The sequence below is a fragment of the Protopterus annectens genome, chromosome 6.part0 (genome assembly GCF_019279795.1).
Source record: "Protopterus annectens isolate FY-2018-M chromosome 6.part0, PAN1.0, whole genome shotgun sequence".
NCBI lineage: Eukaryota > Metazoa > Chordata > Ceratodontiformes > Protopteridae > Protopterus > Protopterus annectens.
This window is the reverse complement of record NC_056737.1, coordinates 321578895-321599875: the sequence shown is the minus strand read 5'-3', so window position 1 is coordinate 321599875 and position 20981 is coordinate 321578895. Positions and strand designations below refer to the sequence as shown.

At 43.4% G+C, this 20981-nt stretch overlaps 1 protein-coding gene across 1 annotated transcript in view; it reads left to right on the top strand.

The window, feature by feature from the left end:
* ZNF106 (zinc finger protein 106) overlaps positions 1-20981 on the top strand; it is a 2006671-nt gene that overhangs the window by 1188678 nt on the left and 797012 nt on the right. Inside the window, exon 12 of the mRNA XM_044074076.1 lies at positions 6925-6971. Within this exon, the coding sequence (XP_043930011.1) occupies positions 6925-6971 (47 nt within the window). The remainder of the gene's footprint in view (positions 1-6924; positions 6972-20981) is intronic.

Below are 20981 nucleotides of genomic sequence, written 5' to 3'. Positions count from 1 at the left end.
AAGTCCACCAGATTCAGGAGGCATGATCTGCCCTTAACAAAGCCAAACTGGGTAGGGTCCAGTGTTTGGAGGTTCCCAATGTCTCTGTTAATGAGTTCCATAATGATGCGCTCCATAGCCTTGCAGACCAACCTAGTCAGGCTTGTAGGACGATAACCTTGCAGACCAAGCTAGTCAGGCTTAAAGGGCGATAGTTCCCGGGGTCTGTTGTAGCTCCACCTTTGTGGAGCTGAATAACCGTTGCTGTGCGCCACTCTGTGGGTACGTAGCCTGTGGAGAGGCTGAACAGTGTGTTTAGGTGAGGGGTTAGTTCGTCTTTGGGCTCATGTAGGATGCAGCCTGGGACACCGTCCGGTCCCATTGATGCTGTGTTTTTGGCTTTGGAGAGGGCTGTTTAAACCTGAGTGTTTGTGATTTCAGGTGCACTACATTCTTCTGTTATGGTTATGAGCACATTTGGGGGTGAAGTTTGCACTAAACCTGTCTGCCAGTATGTTAACGATATCAGTCGGTTCAGTGTATTTTGTGCCATTCTGCACTAACTCCGAGCAGATCTGAGTATTGCCACTTAGATTTTTGACATAGCTAAAGAATGCCTTGTGGTTATCTTTGGAGTCCTTGGCAGTTTTTCTTTCGGAGCTCGCCTTGGATGATTTTATGAGGGATCGTAGTTTCTTGCTGATACTGATCAGGGATGTCTTCCCTTCTTGGGATTTTACTCTTTTTTTTTTTTTTTTTGTACTAGTTTCCTCCTTCTGTTGTATAGCTTGTTTATGGCAGGCGTCCACCAGACTGGTTTCCTTTTCTTGGAGGAGTGAGTCTTGGTTTTGCTTGGGATAGCATGATCCATGCATTCTTGTCGGTGCCCATAGAATGCATTAGTAAAGGATTTTGCAGCTTGGACAGCGTTATCCTTTAGCATGGGGACTTTGGAACTTTCCACTTTGGTCTTAAGTAACGTGAAGTTTGCTTTTGAAAAGTTTTTCACTGTGGTTTCCTTGTCCGGGGTGGGGGGTATGGATATCCAAAGGGATTAGTTTATGGTCAGATCTAACCAGCGAGGGGTTGACCTCCGGTGTCGCTCATGTTGGTGATGACCAGGTCCAGTATGTTGTCACCTCTGGTGGGAGTGTTGACCAGTTGATCCAGGGCGTTTGAGTTTATAAATTCTGGGAAATGTTGGGCAAGGGAGTTAGTACTTGAATAGTTCTCCCAGTTAATGTTTGGGTAATTAAAATCGCCCAATATTAGGTTGTTTGGTAGGACCTTTGTTTCCCATTGTTTCCAGAAATGCAGAATGGGGGTCCTGGGACATGGTGGGTAATTTGTAGCATGCTACAATTTGAATTGCAGTTTTGCCCATTGTTAGTTGCACATGGATGATCTCTGAAGCATCTTGCTGTGCCACTAACCTGTAGGTGTGGATATCCTTGATGAATATAGATATGCCCCCGCCTTTTGTATTTCGGTCTGGGTTCTGTGGCCGAAATGTATGGTATGAGTTGTAGCCTGGTAGTGCTGGGGTGCTCTCTGGAGCCTTAAACCAGGTTTCTGTTACTGCACATATATCGATTTTTCTCCATACTGAGTGGTGTCTCGAGTGCGTGCATTTTGAGGTTTAGACTTCTGGCATTGAGTAGCATTACCCTCAGTTTTTTGTTACTTGTGCTATTTATGCTGGTGGGTTTGTCTTTTGAGCCATGCCTAAAAAAGGCACTATGGGGGTGGCAAGAGCCTTGGCCAGTATTCGAAAGCCTAAGGGTGACAGGTGCAAGCCATCTCTAGCGAAGTAGCATGGCTTGTCGAGCATGTCATTCCAGGCGGACAAACACTGGATCCCCTTTGAATGACACCAGAAACTTAGCCAAGTGCTGAAATTGATAATTTTTTCATTATACCATGGTATCATTCTTGGTGAGGGCAGGATGCTACTCAGGGTCAGGGTCATACCGGCCTGGGCTACGTGATCAGAGACCTGTTCCATGTCTCTTTTCATGTAGTCCAGAGAGTTACAGCTCAGGTCATTCACACCAACATGGACAGTGGCATAGTTGTATTTGTACCTTTTCTGGAGTGACCTGAGTGCTTGTGTTATCTGACGGATCCTGGCACCTGACAGGCAGCTTAACAGTAACCTTCTCCTTATTCAGCCTAGTGAGTAGGACATCACTGTGCCTGACTATAGAGTCACCTATTACTAGTATGTTGGGTATGTTGTTTTGCCTTAAGGGCTGTAATTGCATAGCACACTGGTTTTGTGAAGTATGTGTTTCATGGTTTGTGTTGGGGGCGGAGGTTGCTTGGATGTCTGCTTTGGAGGTCTCTGTTGCTTTTGCAGATTTTTATTTAGAGCCTCTGAGTATGTTTTCGTGTATTTATTTGTTTTTTTTTTTTTTTTACCGGTGCTGGTTTAATGGGTCTGTGTGAGACTGGTGGTGTGATGCAAGTATTTCTTTTCTCCTCTTGACTGTCTGATCCACTCTTGGGTTGAGAGAGCTTAGCCTCCAGTTTGGCTGTATAATTGCATCTCTTGCATGTATTAGTGTTTGGTGGTAGGAGGAGAGGATTGTCTGTGTACATGAGGCAGTTGTAACATTGCCTCAAAATGCCCAGATTCACCAGTTGGACTGGAGAGTGCACCTGAAACTGCCCTTTGGACATGCCTGGATAGGTACAGTGAACTGCTTTACTGAATGGCTGGTAAGGTCGAATAGAGAGCCCTGTCCTTTTGTACAGTGTAGGGGGTCTAGTGGTATAGTTTATAAGTGCTTGCTATGAGTTTTGAGCAAGTGCCGGGCTGAGGAATGAATGGCTTGAGTGCTTAAGTTGAAAGTTTGTCTAGTTCCATGGGAAAAATTGAAGTGGAGACTTTGTGGAGCCGGGACTAGTTATACCCTAGCTAACTGGCGCTGCCCAGCGCTGAAAACCGGGCAAATGCATTTTTTGTAGCAGGGAAATGAAAGAGATAGAAATTAGCCCAAAATGGCCAATAAACTACTAATTTCTGTGCTGAAATCACTCCTCCAGGGACAGGCTGCTCAAAGCTCCCCTCTCTCACAGGTGAACAAACTTCCTTCTATCCAAGTAAGGTAAGGGCAAACAGAGATTTGTAACACAGCCCTGAATTCAGCACTAACCTGAAAACCGGACTATACTAGCTTAGAAAGGTGGGAAACAAGTATATATTTTTTTTTCAGAAAATAAAGCAGATACAATTAAAAAAAACACTTTAAATGCACAGAAAATGATACTTATTGTTATATATCTCAGATGAGAGTTGTAGCCAATGCCCCTAGTAATAAAGTAGGAAGAAACACAAATACAGTAAAAGCAGATGAATAAAGTGCAATTTTCTTTCACACACACACACACACACATATATATATATATATATATATATATATATATATATATATATAAACAATAGAAAACTGACAAACTGATTTAAACAAGTTACCCAGTTAACCAGAAAAAAGCTCAAAACTGAGCCCTATTCCAGCATTCTTCAATCAGACAAGCTCTAACTGCACACTCCTGCCACTAGGGTGCAGGGGAACCTTCTCCAAAAAAAGATGTCCTGGGTCAGTGCTCAAGTTATACAAACAAAGCTAGATTCAGCAGGCCTGAATCTGGTCTATGCTACAGCAACAAAGCGCACCAATTTCAGAAAGAAACAATTCAAATAAGCAGGCATAATAAGCCTGTGACCAGAAATTCCCAGCTCAGAAGGGCAGAATCCAGCCTCTCCTCCCACAAGAGTGCAGACCAGAATAACTGGCCTGAAGCCCAAGTGCTTAAACCAGAACTAATACACTTTTAGAATAGCAGACACTGAGCCTTCTGTCAGCAATTCCCAGCTTAGAAGGATATAAGCTACCTGTCCTGCCACAACAGTGCAGACCACAAACCTTCTTAATGTAAAACAGCCAGTATGAAGCCCAAGTGCTTAAACCAAAAGACTTAGAATAACAGTTACAATTTAATCAGGCTACTACCAAGCAGTAATAAATCCAGCAGAATAAATAAAATTTGAGTACTTTTAAGAGGCAAAAGCAAAATAAAGTAGGAAGAAACACAAATACAGTAAAAGCAGATGAATAAAGTGCAATTTTTTTTTGTTAGTAAAGTGCAAAGAGAGAGGAAGGAAGAACCTAAGTGGGTTGGCCTTCTCAGATCCTCTCTCTGTATTAAGTAGAGCGAACACTAGGCTCAGAATATGATCTCACTGTACTCTGTTAAATGAGCAAATGAGATGAACCCAGGAGGAGTGTTCAAATACAGACTTACAGGAGGGGCGGGCAATTCCAGAGCCACCAACACTAACACCAAGACAAGAACAGGGAGAGTGGGTGGGGAACTAACTGCAGAGAAAGACGGCACACTATTCAATGAAACAATTGGGTAACAGAAAAAAATGAAATGCAGTACTTTTAAAACTGCAAGTTTATACTTAACAGAAGACTAAAATACAGTACTGCAAGTTTGCACTTAACTTCAGCTTCTAATGCAGGTGATTGTAGCCAACCATATCTCTCAGGAATTGAGCATAAAATGAATTCTCAAAGTCCGGAGTCCTGACGAAGAGTAAGAAGAAATGCTTGAAGGAAGAGCATGTGCAGGAGGCTGAAGACTTTCCTGTGCCTGATTCCTAATGCTAGTTTGAAATCGTCGATCCAGGCAAGGTGCTTTTGGAGTGCCCCTGGTCCAATGACTGATAGACCCAAGTCCTCTGGTGTCTTCCAGAAGCCATCATATATTTGGTCCAGTCTACATCTTCATGAGCCAGCACCAGGCCTAAGTTAGTCTGGAGCTGCTGTGCAGGATGCATGCCCTGGCTTTGGAAACCAAAGTTCTAGTAACCGAGGGTGAGGCCTGTATCCCCTTGGTGAGTGTTTGGAAAGAGATTCCTGGGAGCTGTATTGAGCTCATGCCCACCCTTCAGTGACCTGAAACCTTGTCATCCATCTTAGCCAAACCAAAGACTCCCGTATTCAAATGCTGGTATGGTTTACCCCAATTCTGTCTTGGTCCCATGTCATTTCTACCCTTGAATCAGGCTGCTGCCAGGTTCTGTGGATTTCTTGAAGTCTAGGCAGCCCACCCTGGAAAGTGAACCTGTACTAGGAACTTCTGTCAGGAAAAGAAAAAAAGGCACTTCTACCCAGAGAGACTCTGATTCCTCAGACTCAGATGATGAGAATGAACTTGCCTGTGTAGAGCAGCTACCTCTCTTGCAATTTCTGGATATTGACACTGTAAGTACCTTGTCCTCGTTTTCATCACCTGAGGACTTATCATTTGGAGATATCCTTTAAAGAATGAAGTACTCTTTTAACTGTGAATCTAGAGTGTTCTCCCAGGCACAGGCCAAGTATAGAAAATTCCTGAGTATGCCTGAATTTAGACCTTGTCTTGGTCATGGACATTGTGTTTTCTGATGTATTACTGCAGCCTGAATTCATTCCTTGTGCTCCTAGGAAGCTTGATCACTTCTATAGAGTGCTTTATTCCCAAAAGCATCTCTGTAAGAACCAAGTTGCAGACCTAGCTGTGGTGCCTCTGGAGTCCACCAAGGGATCTTCCTGGCCTGCTCGCAAAAATCCCTTGCGACATGATAGGAAGAGTAGAGTGTTAGACCAATTTGGCAAAAAGATGTACACCTCAGCTACACTGGCCATAAGAACTCTAAACTGCCAGTTTCATATGCTCAAATACCTCAAGTCTGTTCAGGAACAAATGAAGTCTAATGCAGAGAGAATCCAAGATAAATGCATCCAGAAGGGCATCCAGGATTTGAGCAACAAAGTCTTACAGGTATCCAGAGCTGAGATACCAGTTTAGAAGCCATGTTGACTAGTGCCTAGTCAGAGCTTTATACCTCTTCTTCACTAAGTCCAGTTGATTATCACTTTAAGTATACTTAAATGTTCTATTTATTGTTGCAGGTGTGATTCACCCATATTCCATAGCAGTGATTGCTGTGGACATTGGGGATCGGCTCACCATCAGCCGTATAGTGTACTGGTGGAGGAACATGCATCCCCCAAATTGTGGGAACTAGACGTCTAAGAACTGTTGTGAAAGGCTTCTCAGGAAGGATATTCACAGCTGTTTCATATTGTAGCGGCCCTTCTCAGACTTCAGCTAAGATGAAAAAAATTTAACATTTGTTTTATCTAAGAGATGTATGCTCACATTTGGGGTATTAAGTATTGTGCTAAGCTGCATTAAATAACCTGTGAGGCATCTCCAGTGAACTTAATGGTTTGAATGGTGTCATGGTGAGGCCACATTGGATTCAGGTTCATTGCTGTAACAACAGCATTAACTACATTTTGATACTTAGATTTTTTTTTTTCAATTTTTGGAGCCACACCAAAAATGGAGTTTGGGTGTATTTATAGTAACAAGTATACATGGTAATTCTGAATAAACTTTCCTGTCAATGTCTTTTGTATACTTTTTGATATGCTTTATTAGAATTTTTAAGTTCAAGCATTAAAGATTAAGGATTATGGTTTTGACATAAAAGCTACACACAGACATAAACCCCACCTTTAATTAAAAGCTACCTGCATTGCCTACCTCAGTCTGAGGAGCCTCTTTCTTGTTAAATGCCCAGCAGCTTTTCTGCTAACATTTAACCAGTCTTTAGATACCCATACAAAGGTTGGATTTTCTATTGAAAGATCAGCATTTTCAGTCTTTTTTTGCATTAAAATACTCATTCAACCAGAATTCTTTGTAGGACATCTAAGTATTCTTTCTGAGCACATTAGATCATTTTTTGTTTTCTGTCTTCTCAAGCTAATTGTACTTTTTTTTCTTGATTATACAGTATTACAGGCACTGCATCTTCAGTGCACATTTTTTGTTTTCTGTCTTCTCAAGCTAATTGTACTATTTTTTTTCTTGATTATACAGTATTACAGACACTGCATCTTCAGTGCAAGGATCAAAGAATTCTTCAGGTATGTTACAAAACAGAATACTGCCTTGTATGTTGAAATACCAGATACTTTTTATTGTAGCTGAGATGAGCAGGTCCCTTTATTTTTCTGTGATGTCTACTGCTTTTTGTTTCAGAATTCTTTCAGACACTGGTATGCTGACTATTCATTGGAATTATTTCTTGTATATGGCAGTTTTTCCTAATAGCTGATGAAGCGCCCATTCACTCAAGTGGTATAGAAGTCTTGAAAAGCAGGCATTTTAACAAAATACAGCTTTTGAGGTGCACAATGTCATAAAAGAGTAGATGTCCCTGCTCCTGTAATGTGGGAGGATGGTAATATTGTGGCTGAATTTTTCTTGAAATTTTGATTGTAAGAAATATTTGGAGTATAAACACTCATTCAAGTGTGGGTGTGGTCTTTCACAGTACTGTGTTAATCTTTGCCTGGACTTATCTTTTTTCACTATTGTCCCTTTCTACTTAGTAAATTCTGTTGTAATTCTTGGCAGGCAAGGGCCCTAGGACCAGCTCACCTACCCAATTTAACCCTTTCTAGTAAGCTGTACATACAGAGTTGCTGTTAACATGACAGTGGAGAGAGTTCATACTAAAATATATGAGGTTGCTGAGCATGTCAGACTCCAAAGCCTCTACTTGCATATACTCTGACTTTAGGCCATGCAAGCAGTCTTCAAGTGGATTGACAGCTGTATTTCTTTCTGCCATCAGGTAGAAGATTGCTTGCTAGTAAATGATGCAACCAAAGCCCAGTCCAGTAGGAGAATGATAATCTCTTTGCTTGTTTAAAAAAATTAATGCTCTGAGGCAGCTTGGTCTGTGTTACACATCTTCACTAAGTGTTGCTCCATGAATTGGACTTCTTCCTTTGAGATTTACCTCCTTTGGTACATATCCTTCCTTAGATAACACAACAGTGTGTAATACTGCAACAGTTCTCACCAAATAACCTGGAAGTCTGGCCAGTTAACCAAAGCCTAAACCTTTCATAAAGCCATACACCTTGCGTGTGACCTAAACACGTAGATGTAAGGGTACATATGTGGCTGCATGAATGTAAAACTTCAGACCATCACACTGCCATTCTGAATGCAGATCTCACTCCAGTCTGTCTATTCTCCACATGGTCATTGTCAGCCTTCACTAGTTCAGGTAAGTGCCCTGTTAGGGAACCTTCCTTGTTTTTTCTTAATAACCTTGGTGTTTTGCTGTTCTATTAGATGTCAACTAGGAGGGGAAAGTGCGATTGTGGTAGGACAATTCACTACAAGAACTGTAACTCCCATTGCCTTTTCTGTTTAGGCGCAAAGCATGGTTATATAAACTGCAGTATTCGCCAGTACTTTGTATCCAAAACCTCTTGTGTTTGACTTTCATCTCAACACTTCTTTGGAGACCCAGTGCCTTAAGCACCTTGTCCAAGCTTAAGATGGCAGATTTTACCACTCCTGATGTTTTGCCTATCTCTAAGAAGTTATTCAAGAGATCTAGGCCTGACATTATGCCCGCCCAGTCAGACTCAGGCATACCTGCTGAGATTTTGGAACTTGTGTTACGCCTAGTGTCTTCTCAGATGCTCCTTTCCACGACTCAGCTCGGGGCTGGTATGGTGTCTGTTGTATAGGGTTGCCACCTTTTCAAATGGCCAAAGTGGGACATTTTTGGTGCAAACATCAGATTTTACAGGCCGACACATACCCACGGTCAGTACAAAGGTTAGAACTTAACTTTTTTGCCAAAATAAAAACTTATTCTTGTAGCATTTTAGTTGCTTATTCTGTTTCTTATAACATTTTGGTATTTTAGATACAGAATAACTGTTTTGTGCAACTATTACATAAAATATAGGAAATAATTTTGTCCTAAAATCTCAGGACATTTGCCATTTTTACAATTTTTTGTCAGGACACAACTGCCCAAAGAGGGACTGTCCCTCGCAAAGTGGGACAGGTGGTAACCCTACTGTTGTACGCATGTTCAAAATGACTGATCTTGCCAGTGGTGGTGAGGAGGAGGAACCCTGTATAATAATTTCTGAAGGGTTCCAAAGCTATTGCACAAATGTTAATGAGAGAAGAAATATCTGGGATACTTATCAAGGTACATCGGGGTTGAAACAAATGCAACTTGTTAAAGCAAAGGTCACTTCTAAATAGAAAATTTGAAAGGTTTCCTCTCCTCGAATATCCAAGAAAAAACAGTGGATCTGATGTTATCCATTTTATTATTCAGCACTCTGTTGGATCTGATCCGCCACTTTATGGAGCAGGTTCAAGGCTTGAGCTCCTCCCAACTCCCATGCTACCTTTTAATCCCCAGATCTCATTTAGCTACGGATGTGATTCCTGGCTTGCAGTGTCGATTAAGGTTTTTGTCTTGGAATTTTCTTCTGTTTACTGGGTATTTTCTAAATTATTTGGGTAGTTAGTTTCTTCCTTTCCTGTTTAGCTCTCATACAGCATTAGGTGTTTGTTTCTTTTGCCTTGCTTTCCCTTTGGTTACTTGCCACCTTTTTTTCCATAGCCTTCCCCTTTAGTCTAGTTCTTTGGGGGTTTTCTTGTGGCTATTTCCTTTCAAGTTTTGTGTGTTTGGTTCCTGCTACTTGTTAGGATCTCTGTGGGTAGTTTGGCGCTTTGTAGTTTAGGTTGATGTTCTTCGTGTTTCACTGTTGCAGTCATCACATTTGGGTTATCTGTTTGCAGTAGTCCTCAGTCGGCCTGATTATCAAAGTCTTGGGTCCTGCGTCGGTTGCTGTCTCATCTTCCGTGACGCCAGGTAGTCAGGGGTATAAAGCATGTAGCCGACGCCATTACATCAGTCTTTCTTGCCGTGTGGAGCCCGAAGCAGAAGCATTTTGAAATTGCCGGTCGGCTGACTCCTGGAATTTTCGTTTTCGAGTTTCAGAATCAAAGTCTTCAACTAAAGCGCGAAGTACCTTGTTGGGGAAACTTTTTCTTGCTCTAAACCGATGTCAGTAAAAGTCAATAATTGTATTTCTTGTGGAAAGCAAATACCTCATAAAGATTTTCATTCATACTGTATTCCTTGCCTAGGTCCTGACCAACGACGTACCTCACTGTCGGTTTTGTGCCTTATTTAAAGCACGAACTATTCGTTGTCTGTACATTTTCGCTTCTGAATATTTTGGTACTCTGTTCAGTTATCCAGATATGTCTTCGGTAAGCCACCCAACTACCGACATTCCGAAAAAACGCAAGGATAAAGATAGAGACAGGCCGCCTAGGTCCAAAGCTGCCGACGATGCTTCTCCTAAGCTAGTCGCCAATTTGCCGGTATTCAGTGAGGCACTTTTGCAGCCCCTGATACCTGCTACTTCAGATTCGCAGGCCTCTACCGAGACCCATTCCGAGTCTGGTATGCCTGGAGATGCTTCAACTGTGGAACCTGCATATGTCTCTACTTTGGATGGGTCAGGAGCCACTGTGCAGGCACCGGCTTCTGGGAGTGTGTTCAGGCCTACTGACTTGCATATTAAACCAACGCCATCTTCTTCTTCAAGGCCTAAAACTCGAAACATGCCTAGGAAACTGACGCCCAGACCGCATGGTCAGGCCTCTATGCCTAAAAAACAAATTATAAGAATGGCTGAAGACCTTATTACTTTAATCAGGGGAAGCCAACCTTCCCCCCTGTAAGAGACCTAGGACTGAATTTGCTTATGATACTTCTGACCAGGTTTCTGAAATTTCTGTTTCATCTGATGACCAGGTTTTACCCTTGTATTCCTGTGAGGATTCTGATGCAGAGGACTCTATTTCCTCTGCTTCTCCCCCAGAAGATTTTTCTTTTGGTGAAACCTTGCATACTCTTAGGGAGCATTTTCACTGGGAAAGCCAGGATTACTCTGATTCTAAAAAGAGGCTTAGAGATTTCTTACTCCTACCCAAACACAGGCCTTTAGCTATCCCTCCTGTGCTAGACATTGTTGACTATGCCTTTTCAGAATCTAGCTTGGCCCCTGACTCTTTACCTCCTGCTCCCAGAAAACCTGATAGATATTACAGGGTTCCTGATTCTCAGAAGTTCCTTTTTAAAAATCCTACTGTGGATCCTGAGACCATTTCACAGGGACCCAAGGGCATTAAGGCTAATACTGCCAAAAATCCTACCCCCTCTGATAGAGATTGCAGGGCCCTGGATAGATGGGGTAAGAAGGTATACACCTCTGCAACCTTGGCCATCAAAGCGTTAAATTGCCAGTTTCATATATTAAAGTATAAGCAGCATATTATTGGATTGCTTAAACAAAAAATGATGTTGATTCCTGATTGTGCTGAAAATAAAGTTTTAATGCATTCTGCTGAACAGGTTGGATTCACTAGAGGCATATTGCAGGGCTGCTGTCACCGGGTCTGTACTTAGAAGGCATGCTTGGCTTAATGAGCAATCTTGGCCAGATCATGTTAAAACTAAATTGCTGGATGCTCCCTTAAATCAGGACCGCCTGTTTGGCGACAAAGCAGAAGTTCTTAAAAAGATGGAGGACAAAGCTAAATCTATGGAAACTGTTAAAGATTTCTTACAAGTGCAGCCTCCTAGATGTAGTAGGCATTGGCCCTCAAAATTTTGGCCTTTCCTGCCACTTCAAGGCCTTCTCAGTTCAAACACAGAACTAGCAGAACACCCAAGCTTCAGTCCCAGAGTACGCACAGGACTAAGCAGTGGGGGGCTCCCACTTCCAAATCAGGGAGTAGTAAGACTCACCCCTATGGTAAGCTATCTCAATGACTTAACTTTAAAACTTCCAAGCACTTCTCAACTGACTGCTCCTTTAGGGGGGAAAGATTGCTCTGCAAGCAAAAAACTGGGAACTCATTACCCAGGGCAAATGGGTTTTAAACATAGTTTCCCAAGGATACATATTTCACTTCCACATGTTACCAACCCTAAATAGTTGGCCAGATCTACCCCCAAATCAGTAGGCAGAGGCACAAAAGCAAGTATTCTTTCTCTTAAGATTAAAGGCTATTCAGACTGTACCAGAAGAGGAAAAGGGACAAGGTTTCTACCCAAGACTTTTCCTGGTACCCAGAAAAGTCAACTCTTGGCGTCCTATCCTGGATCTGTCTATCCTAAACACTTTTTTGGTGATTCCAAAATTCAAGATGCTAACTCTTCAGCAGTTGCTTCCCATGATAGGCAAAGATGCTTTATTGGCAACACTGGATTTAAAGGAAGCCTACCTGCACATCCCATTCAGGGAATCTTGCAGAAAATACCTACGCTTCAAAGCAAGCTGCATGCACTGTCAGTTCTCTGCACTGCTCTTTGGCTTATCTACTGTGCCCAGGGTATTCACAAAGTGCCTAGCTCCAGTCATTGCATTTTGCAGGCAAAGAAATATTCAAATATACCCATACCTGAATGATTGTCTAATTCAGGCAGAAAGCCAGGACATACTTCTGAATCATCTGGCATTTGTACAAAAGGTGTTAACTTGTTTGGGGTACACCATAAACGAAAAGAAATCACATCTGCTACCCTGTCAACAAATTATATTCCTGGGAGCAAGCTTGAACGCAACTTCCCAGATGGCTTTCCTCACGCCAGAGAAACAAATTCTTTTGACAACTTACTTCAAACTAGTGGCCACAAAAACCCTGCTATCTGCAAGGCAAATACTGCAAGCCTTGGGGTTCATGGCCTCGTGCATTCTACTAATTCCATATGCAAGACTGCATATGAGGAAACTACAGTGGTATCTAAAAAGCCTATGGTGTCAAATTCTCAGGATCTAGAAGCAATGATTCCTATCATTCCTTGCCTACGGTTAGAATTCCTTTGGTGGGCAGAGGTCTGCCACCAAAACAAAGGACTACCATTCACTCTACCCCCTGCCGCCCAAACCCTAACAAGACACATCAGACTATGCATGGGGGGGCTCACCTGGCAGGGAAGTGCATTCAAGGCAAATGGAACCCAAGTCAAATGCACCTGCATATCAATCAAAAAGAAATTTTAGCTGTACAGAATGCTCTGACAGCCTTCAGGGACCACATTCTTCCAGGATAATTAATGGTAAAGACAGATAACACCACTGTTATGTGGTACATAAACAAGCAGGGGGGGGGTACCCATTCTTACCCCCTATGCAGACTAGCCATTGGCTCTGTGGAACACAGCCTTGAGCTACCAAGTGCATCTACAGGCTCAATTCCTGCCAGGAAAACTAAATACACTGGCAGACGAACTAAGCAGAAATCTCATGGACCCACACGAGTGGAAACTGGAACCAAAGATTTTCAACATGTTGATCAACAAATGGGGGATCCCAGATATAGACCTGTTTGCCTCCCCCAGAACTACCAATTGGACAAATTCTGCACAAGGACTCCCAACAAACAAGCTTGGAAAGTGGATGCTCTGTCCTTCAGCTGGAAAAATCTATCAGTTTATGCCTTTCCCCCTCTGCCTCTCCTCTCCAAAGTACTACTAAAGATCAAACAGGACAAACCAAGAATGATACTGATTGTACCAGACTGGCCACACCAGTACTGGTACCCCCTCTTGCACAGTGTCACAACTGGCCCCATGGCACCTACCTCAGACCCCTACCCTGCTGTCTCAGCAGGAGAGCCAGATTCTGCACCTCAGCTTCAAACCCTGAACCTGGCAGCCTGGCTAATTACCTAATCTCTCCATTACCATCCCTAAGTAAACAAGTGTTGGATGTCATTTTAGAGGCCTAGTACTAATATTATGCTGACAAATGGAAAAGATTCTGTGCCTGGAACCAAACTCAAGGGATTGCCACAGCAATGCCCAATTTACCTCAGATTCTTCAATACTTAACTGTGATGCTTCACAAGGGCCTTTCCTTTTCCTCCATCAAAATTCATGCCTCAGCCTTTTCAGCTCATTACAACATAGAACCGCCCCTCTTTTCTCACCCACTGTTCAAGCAGTTCCTCAGAGGGGCCAAAAACTTAATACCACCCAGGACAGCCCCAACTCCAGCCTGGGACTTTAATTTTGTATTTGAAAAACTCACTCTTCCTTCTTTTGAGCCGGCTGCAACTGCAGAGTTAAAATTTATTTCTTGGAAAACAGCTTTCCTTTTAGCAATTACTTCAGCAAGAAGGGTATCTGACTTGCAGATCCTTATGGCAGTGTAGTCTTTCATCATCTTTTATGCGGACAGGGGTGTCCCTCAGGACCAATCCCTCTTTCATGCCCAAGGTGGTATCCAGTGTGGCTCTTAATCAGTCCATTCATTTGCCAACCTTCTTTTCTAATTCACAGAACAAAGGGGAACGGATGCTGCACTCCTTAGATGTGCACAGCCAACTTAGATTTTACTTGGACAGGACTAAACCTCAAAGGAAATCTGAACAACTGCTGGTGGCATTTGCTGCAGGGGCAGAGGGGAAGGCTATTTAAAAGCAAACCATTTCTAAATGGATAGGCCTTTGCATTGATTTCTGCTGTAAGGCACCATGGAAAACCTATCCCCCAGGGGATTAGACCCCATTCAACCAGGGCTGCATCTACCTCTACAGCCTTTCTCAGAGGTGTCCCTACCAGAGACATCCTAGAAGCTGCTACCTGGAGTTCTGTACATACTTTCACAAAGCATTACCATTTGCCAATTTTCTCTAAATCCAGAGCTGGCTTGGCCACTGCAGTCTTGCAGGGCCTTATAGCTGGTCCTAATGCTATCTAAATTCCTCCTCCCATCCTTAGCTTTGGGTATCTACCCAAATGTGGTGACTGCAACAGTGAAACATGAAGAACATAGTACAATTGTGTACACTTACCATAAATGTAGATGTTCAAGTGTATTTACTGTTGCAGTCCTGGTTACTCTCCCTCATGCCCCCATGCCCCCTGACTTTTTTTGGCTATACCTCTATTCTCCTCTACTATACTTAAAAGCTTTTTGGTGTATTTGCTTTTTTGTTGGAGGTATATCCTTGCATATATTTAATTGCTTCCCATTAAGGGGGGGGGGGGGGCACCTGCCATCTGGGGCAACAAAAACTAATGTAATGGCATTGGCTGCATGCTTTATACCCCTGACTACCTGACGTCATGGCAGATGAGACCGCAACTGACGCAGGACCCAAGACTTTGATAATCAGGCCGACTGAGGGCTACTGCAAGCAGATAACCCAAATGTGATGACTGCAACAGTGAATACACTCGAACATCTACATTTATGGCAGATGTACACAACTGTACTTTCTCGTCTTAGCTGTATAATTTGTGTTGTGTGTACATGTGTGCGCTTGCTGGTAGGGCATGTCAGAGAAGCCTGCCGGATTTAAAACATGATGTTCTTTTGGGCAGAAGATGCCAAATTCTGACACCCGCAAGAAATGTTTATTGTCTGGGATCTGACCACTTCAAGGCTGAATGTTCAGTTTGCACTGCATTCAATCCTCGGATGTTGGCAGATCTCTGGAACAAGCTTCTTCTCAAGGGCATGGCACAAGGAGATGTTCGTGTTACACTGCTGCAGTCATCACACTTGGGTTATCCTGCCGTCAGGTGGTCCTGCAGTCGGCCTGAGTTCCAAAGTCTTGGTCTGGCGTCTGTTGCTGTCGCTTCTTCCCTGACGTCAGTGCGCCAGGGGTATATATGATGCATCCGACGCCATTTTCTTCAGTCTTTCTTGCCGCGCGGTGCCCAAAGCAGAAGCAGTTTGCAAGTGCCGGTCGGCCAACTCCTGAGATTTTCAAATCGAATTTCAGACCAAAGTCTTCATAAAGCTAAGTACCCCATTGGGGAACCTTTTCTTGCCTCAGTCCAATGTCAGAAAAAGTTAACAATTGCATTTCTTGTGGGAAGCAAATACCTCATAAGGACTTTCATTCTTATTGTATTCCTTGCCTAGGCCCAGACCACGACGTCACAGGTTGTCGGTTTTGTGCTAGGTTTAATAAACTATTAAACATCGGTTTGATTTCGCCTGACATTATTTTGGTAGGAAATTTAATTATACCATGCCGTCGGAGCAGCTGACGACCGGAATGCATAAAAAACACAAAGATAAGGACAGGCAGCCGAAATCCCAACTGGACTCCGAGGCCCCTGCTAGGCCAGTCGCCGGTTCTCCGGTTTTCAGTGAAGCACCTACGCAGCCCCTGACGACCGCTGATTTAGAACCCCAGGCGACATCAGATTCACAAGCGGAGATTGCTAGGCCTCCACAACCTTTACCTTTAGGCCCTTCCGACTCCATACTTGAAGGAAATTCTGGTGCAGTTGAAACGCCTTCAGTTGCGGAAGGTGTCTTCAGACCGACTACACTCACTATTAAATCCTATGCAAAACTGAAAACTCCTTTAAATACAAAGAAGATTGTACAGCAGTCTCCTGTACAAGGCCCCATGCCTAAGAAACAGATGCTTAAGATGGCTGAAGACTTAATTACCCTAATCAGGGATTCCCATTCCCTCCTGATAAAAGGCCAAGGCAGGAGGAGGACTGCGTTTCCTCTGACCAGGTTTCCATTTCCTCAGATTCTTCTGAGGAACAAGAATATTCCTTTCCCCCTTATGAAGATTCTGATGCTGAAGAGTCTATCCCTTCTGCATCTCCCCCAGAAGACTACTCTTTTGGCGAAACCTTGCATACTATGAGGGAACATTTCCACTGGGAAGGCCAGGATTACTCTGATTCTAAGAAAAGGCTCCGAGAGTTCCTTTTACTACCCCAGCACAGACCACTTGCTATTCCACCTGTGTTAGACGTTGTGGATTATGTTTATTCAGAGTCTAGCCTTAACCCAGATTCACTGTCTCCTGCGCCAGCCAAACCAGACAGATACTACAGAGTCCCTGACTCACACAAATTCCTGTATAAAAGCCCTGTTGCTGACCCAGAAACCATTTCCCAGGGTCCCAAAGGGGTTAAGGCCTCTATTGCTAAGAATCATGTGCCCTCTGAAAGGGATTCTAGAGCACTAGACAGATGGGGAAAGAAAGTATATACCTCAGCTACTCTAGCTATGAGGGCCTTAAATTGTTAGTTCCACATGCTGAAATATCAACAATATCTGATGCCTCAATTAAAACAAAAAATGCTCGCACATACAGACCAGCCAGATTACAAGGAAATGCAAGATTTGTTGCATTCAGCTGAACAAGTGGGAAAACATACTTTGCAATGTGGATTTGATTCATTGGAAGCTTCTTGTAGAGCAGCAGTGACAGGGTCTGTCATACGTAGGCATGCTTGGTTAAAGGAACAAACTCTACCTGATCATGTTAAAGCAAAGTTATTGGATGCACCTTTACAGCAGGATGTTTTATTTGGTGTAAAAGCAGAAGAAATTTTAAAGAAAATGGAGGATAAGGCAAAATCTATGCAGACGGTCAAGGATTTTTTACAGGTTCAACCCCCTCGTTTCAGCAGAAATTGGCCAACCAAAAACTGGTCCTTTCCAGCTTCTGCCAGACCACAGAGGGGCAGATACAGACGCCAGCCACAAGGCTCTTACCAGCCTCGACAATGGAGTGCCACAACCCATAAAGGTGGAGAAGACAGGTCTCAAACTACCAGAAGACAAACACAATGACTTACCCCTCAGACTGCCAAGCAAAACCCTCTTGTCAGCTCCCCTGGGGGGAAAACTAGCACTTTTTGCAGACAATTGGCATATCATCACAAAAGACAAATGGGTCCTAAATATTGTATCTCAAGGATACAGATTCCACTTTCACACTTTGCCAAGGATAAAAGGAATGCCAAACCTGCCACCAAATCAATGGGCAGAGGCTCAAAAGCAAATTTCAGCTCTCATGGACATGAGAGCCATTCAACAGGTTCCTACACAGGAGCAAGGACAAGGATTTTACTCAAGACTGTTTCTAGTTCCCCGAAAGGACAAAGCCTAGAGACCCATTCTGGACCTCTCAATTCTAAACACATACCTGGAAGTACCCAAATTCAAGATGCTAACACTACAGCAACTTCTTCCATGCTGGGCAAGAAGGCTTGGCTAGTAACGTTGGACCTCAAGGAGGCATACCTGCATGTCCCTATCAGACAAAATTGCAGAACATACCTCCGATTTACTGCAGGTTCAACCCATTACCAATTCTCTGCACTGCCCTTTGGCTTATCTACTGTGCCCAGGGTCTTCACAAAATGCCTAGCACCAGTAATTGCATACTGCAGACAGAGAGATTCAAATATATCCATACCTGGACGACTGCCTTATTCAAGCAGAAAGCAAGGACATTCTTTTAAAGCATCTGGCGTTTGTCAAGAACCTATTAAGTTGCCTAGGGTACACAGTAAACGAAAAGAAGTCAAAACTAGTGCCCTCACAAGACATAATATTCCTGGGTGCCAGCTTAAATACAAAGGCCCAGATGGTTTATCTCGAGTCAGACAAGCAAGGACAACTGACTCTATACTTCAAAATGATGGCAACAAAGACCCAACTCCCTGCAAGAAAAATTCTGCAGGTCTTGGGATTCATGGCATCTTGCATACTACTAATACCATTTGCAAAACTGCATATGAGGAAATTACAATGGTACCTGAAAAGTGTATGGTCTCAACACAGCCACAGCTTGGAAACAGTAATTCCACTCATTCCCTGCCTTCAGCAGGAGTTTCTATGGTGGGCTCAGGCATGTCACCTCAACAAGGGTCAGCCTTTTACCTTACCCACAGACAGGCAAACTATAACAACAGATGCATCGGATTATGCTTGGGGAGCACACATGGCAGGACAGTGTATTCAGGGCAAATGGCCTGCAAACCAAAGGCATCTACATATCAATCAAAAAGAGATGCTAGCTGTACAAAATGCCCTAACAGCTTTCAAGGACCTCCTACATCCAGGACAACTCCTAATAAAGGCGGACAACACCACAGTGATGTGGTACATAAACAAGCAGGGGGGCACACATTCCTACCCCCTATGCAGACAAGCAATGACCTTGTGGAACACAGCACTGACCTACCAAGTTCATCTACAAGCACAATTCCTGCCAGGAAAGAAAAACACACTGGTAGACGATCTAAGCAGAAACATCACAGATCCTCACAAGTGGAAACTAGAATCCACAAGTATTCGAAATGATAACTCAAAAAATGGGGGAGTCCAGACATAGATCTGTTTGCTTCCCCACAAAACTACCAACTTTGGAAATTCTGCACAAGGACATACCACACACTAGCTTGGAAAGTGGACACCCTCAAGACTTTAAATCTGGCTGCATGGCAAATTGCCTAAACAACCAGTCAGCACTTCTCTGTAAAGCTGTGATGGACGTTATTCTGGAGGCCCAGCACCAGGAAAGTCTATTCAGACAAATGGAAAAGATTCTGCGCCTGGAACTAGGCTAAAGGCCAAAATCCCCTTGTCCCAAATATTCCTCAAATTCTTCAATATTTAACTGAGATGTTGCACAAAGGACTTTCCTTCTCCTCTATTAAAATCCATGCTTCAGCTATTTCAGCTCAATACAACATGGATCCTCCTATATTTTCACATCCATTACCAAGACAGTTCCTCAGAGGGGCTAAGAACATAAGACTGCCCCGGAGAGCACCAACACCAACTTGGGATCTCAACTTTGTTTTGGAAAAGCTTACACCTCCGCCCTTTGAATCAGCTTTCACAGCTGATCTACAGTTCCTATCATGGAAAACTGCCCTGCTGCTAGCAATAACTTCAGCACGAAGAGTCTCAGAACTACAGACCCTAATGGCAGTGGAGCCTTTCATAATTTTTCATCAAGACAGAGTCTCTTTACGAACTAACCCTTCCTTTATGCCAACGGTGGTATCCAGTGTGGCCCTAAACCAAACCATTCATTTGCCCACCTTTTATCCAAACCCCCAGAACAAAGGGGAAAAGCTCCTACACTCTTTGGACATTCACAGGCAATTATGTTACTACTTGGATAAAACTAAGGCTTTCAGAAAATCTGACCAGCTCTTTGTATCCTATGCTGTAGGATCTCAAGGAAAAGCTATCTCAAAACAGACCATTTCAAAATGAATAGGACATTGTATCCATTGCTGCTACACACACCATGGGAAATCTGTACCTGGTGACATCAGGCCCCATTCCACCAGGGCTACAGCAACATCAACAGCCTTCCTCAGGGGGGTACCAACCAAGGATATTTTGGAGGCTGCAACTTGGAGTTCAGTGCACACTTTCACCAAGCACTATCACTTACCACTTTACTCTAAAACCAGAGCTGGCTTGCCACTGCAGTTCTGCAGGGCCTGCTAGCCTCTCCAAACCCTGTTTAGTTCCACCACCCATCCTTAGCTTTGGGATTCAACCCAAGTGTGATGACTGCAGCAGTGTAACACGATGAACATAGTACAGTTTTGTACCTACCATAAATGTAGATGTTCGAGTGTTCACACTGCTGCAGTCCAGGTTACCCTCCCTCCATCTTCTCTGAACTAGCTGGACTTACCTCTACCTTTCTATCCTATACAACCTCTGTGGTGTATTTGCTTGTGACTGAGGGTAATGTTTTATTTTTATATGTATATTTTTATATAACAATATATTTTGCCTACCTATTGGGGGCACCTGACATCTGGGGCAAGAAAAACTGAAGAAAATGGCATCGGATGCATCTTATATACCCCTGGCGCACTGACGTCAGGGAAGAAGCGGCAGCAACTGACTCCAGACCAAGACTTTGGAACTCGGGCCGACTGCGGGACCGCCTGACGGTAGGATAACCCAAGTGTGATGACTGCAGCAGTGTGAACACTCGAACATCTACATTTACGGTAGGTACAAAACTGTACTTTCCCTTTCTTTCAGGTTCCCCCCTCTTCTAGCAGCCACAAAGACTCTAAGAGGAAAGCCTCCTCTGACTGCTCAGAAACGGCCAAGACTCTCAGATCACAGTCCCTTGGATCTGAAGGCTCAAGATCCATTTTATGGTACCAAGGCTTCCTCATATTGGAGACCCATAGATCCTTCCTGTGTTCCCTTGGCTCCTTTAACTCCCCCTGATCCAAGACAGGTTGTTCTTTAATGCTTGCATATGTT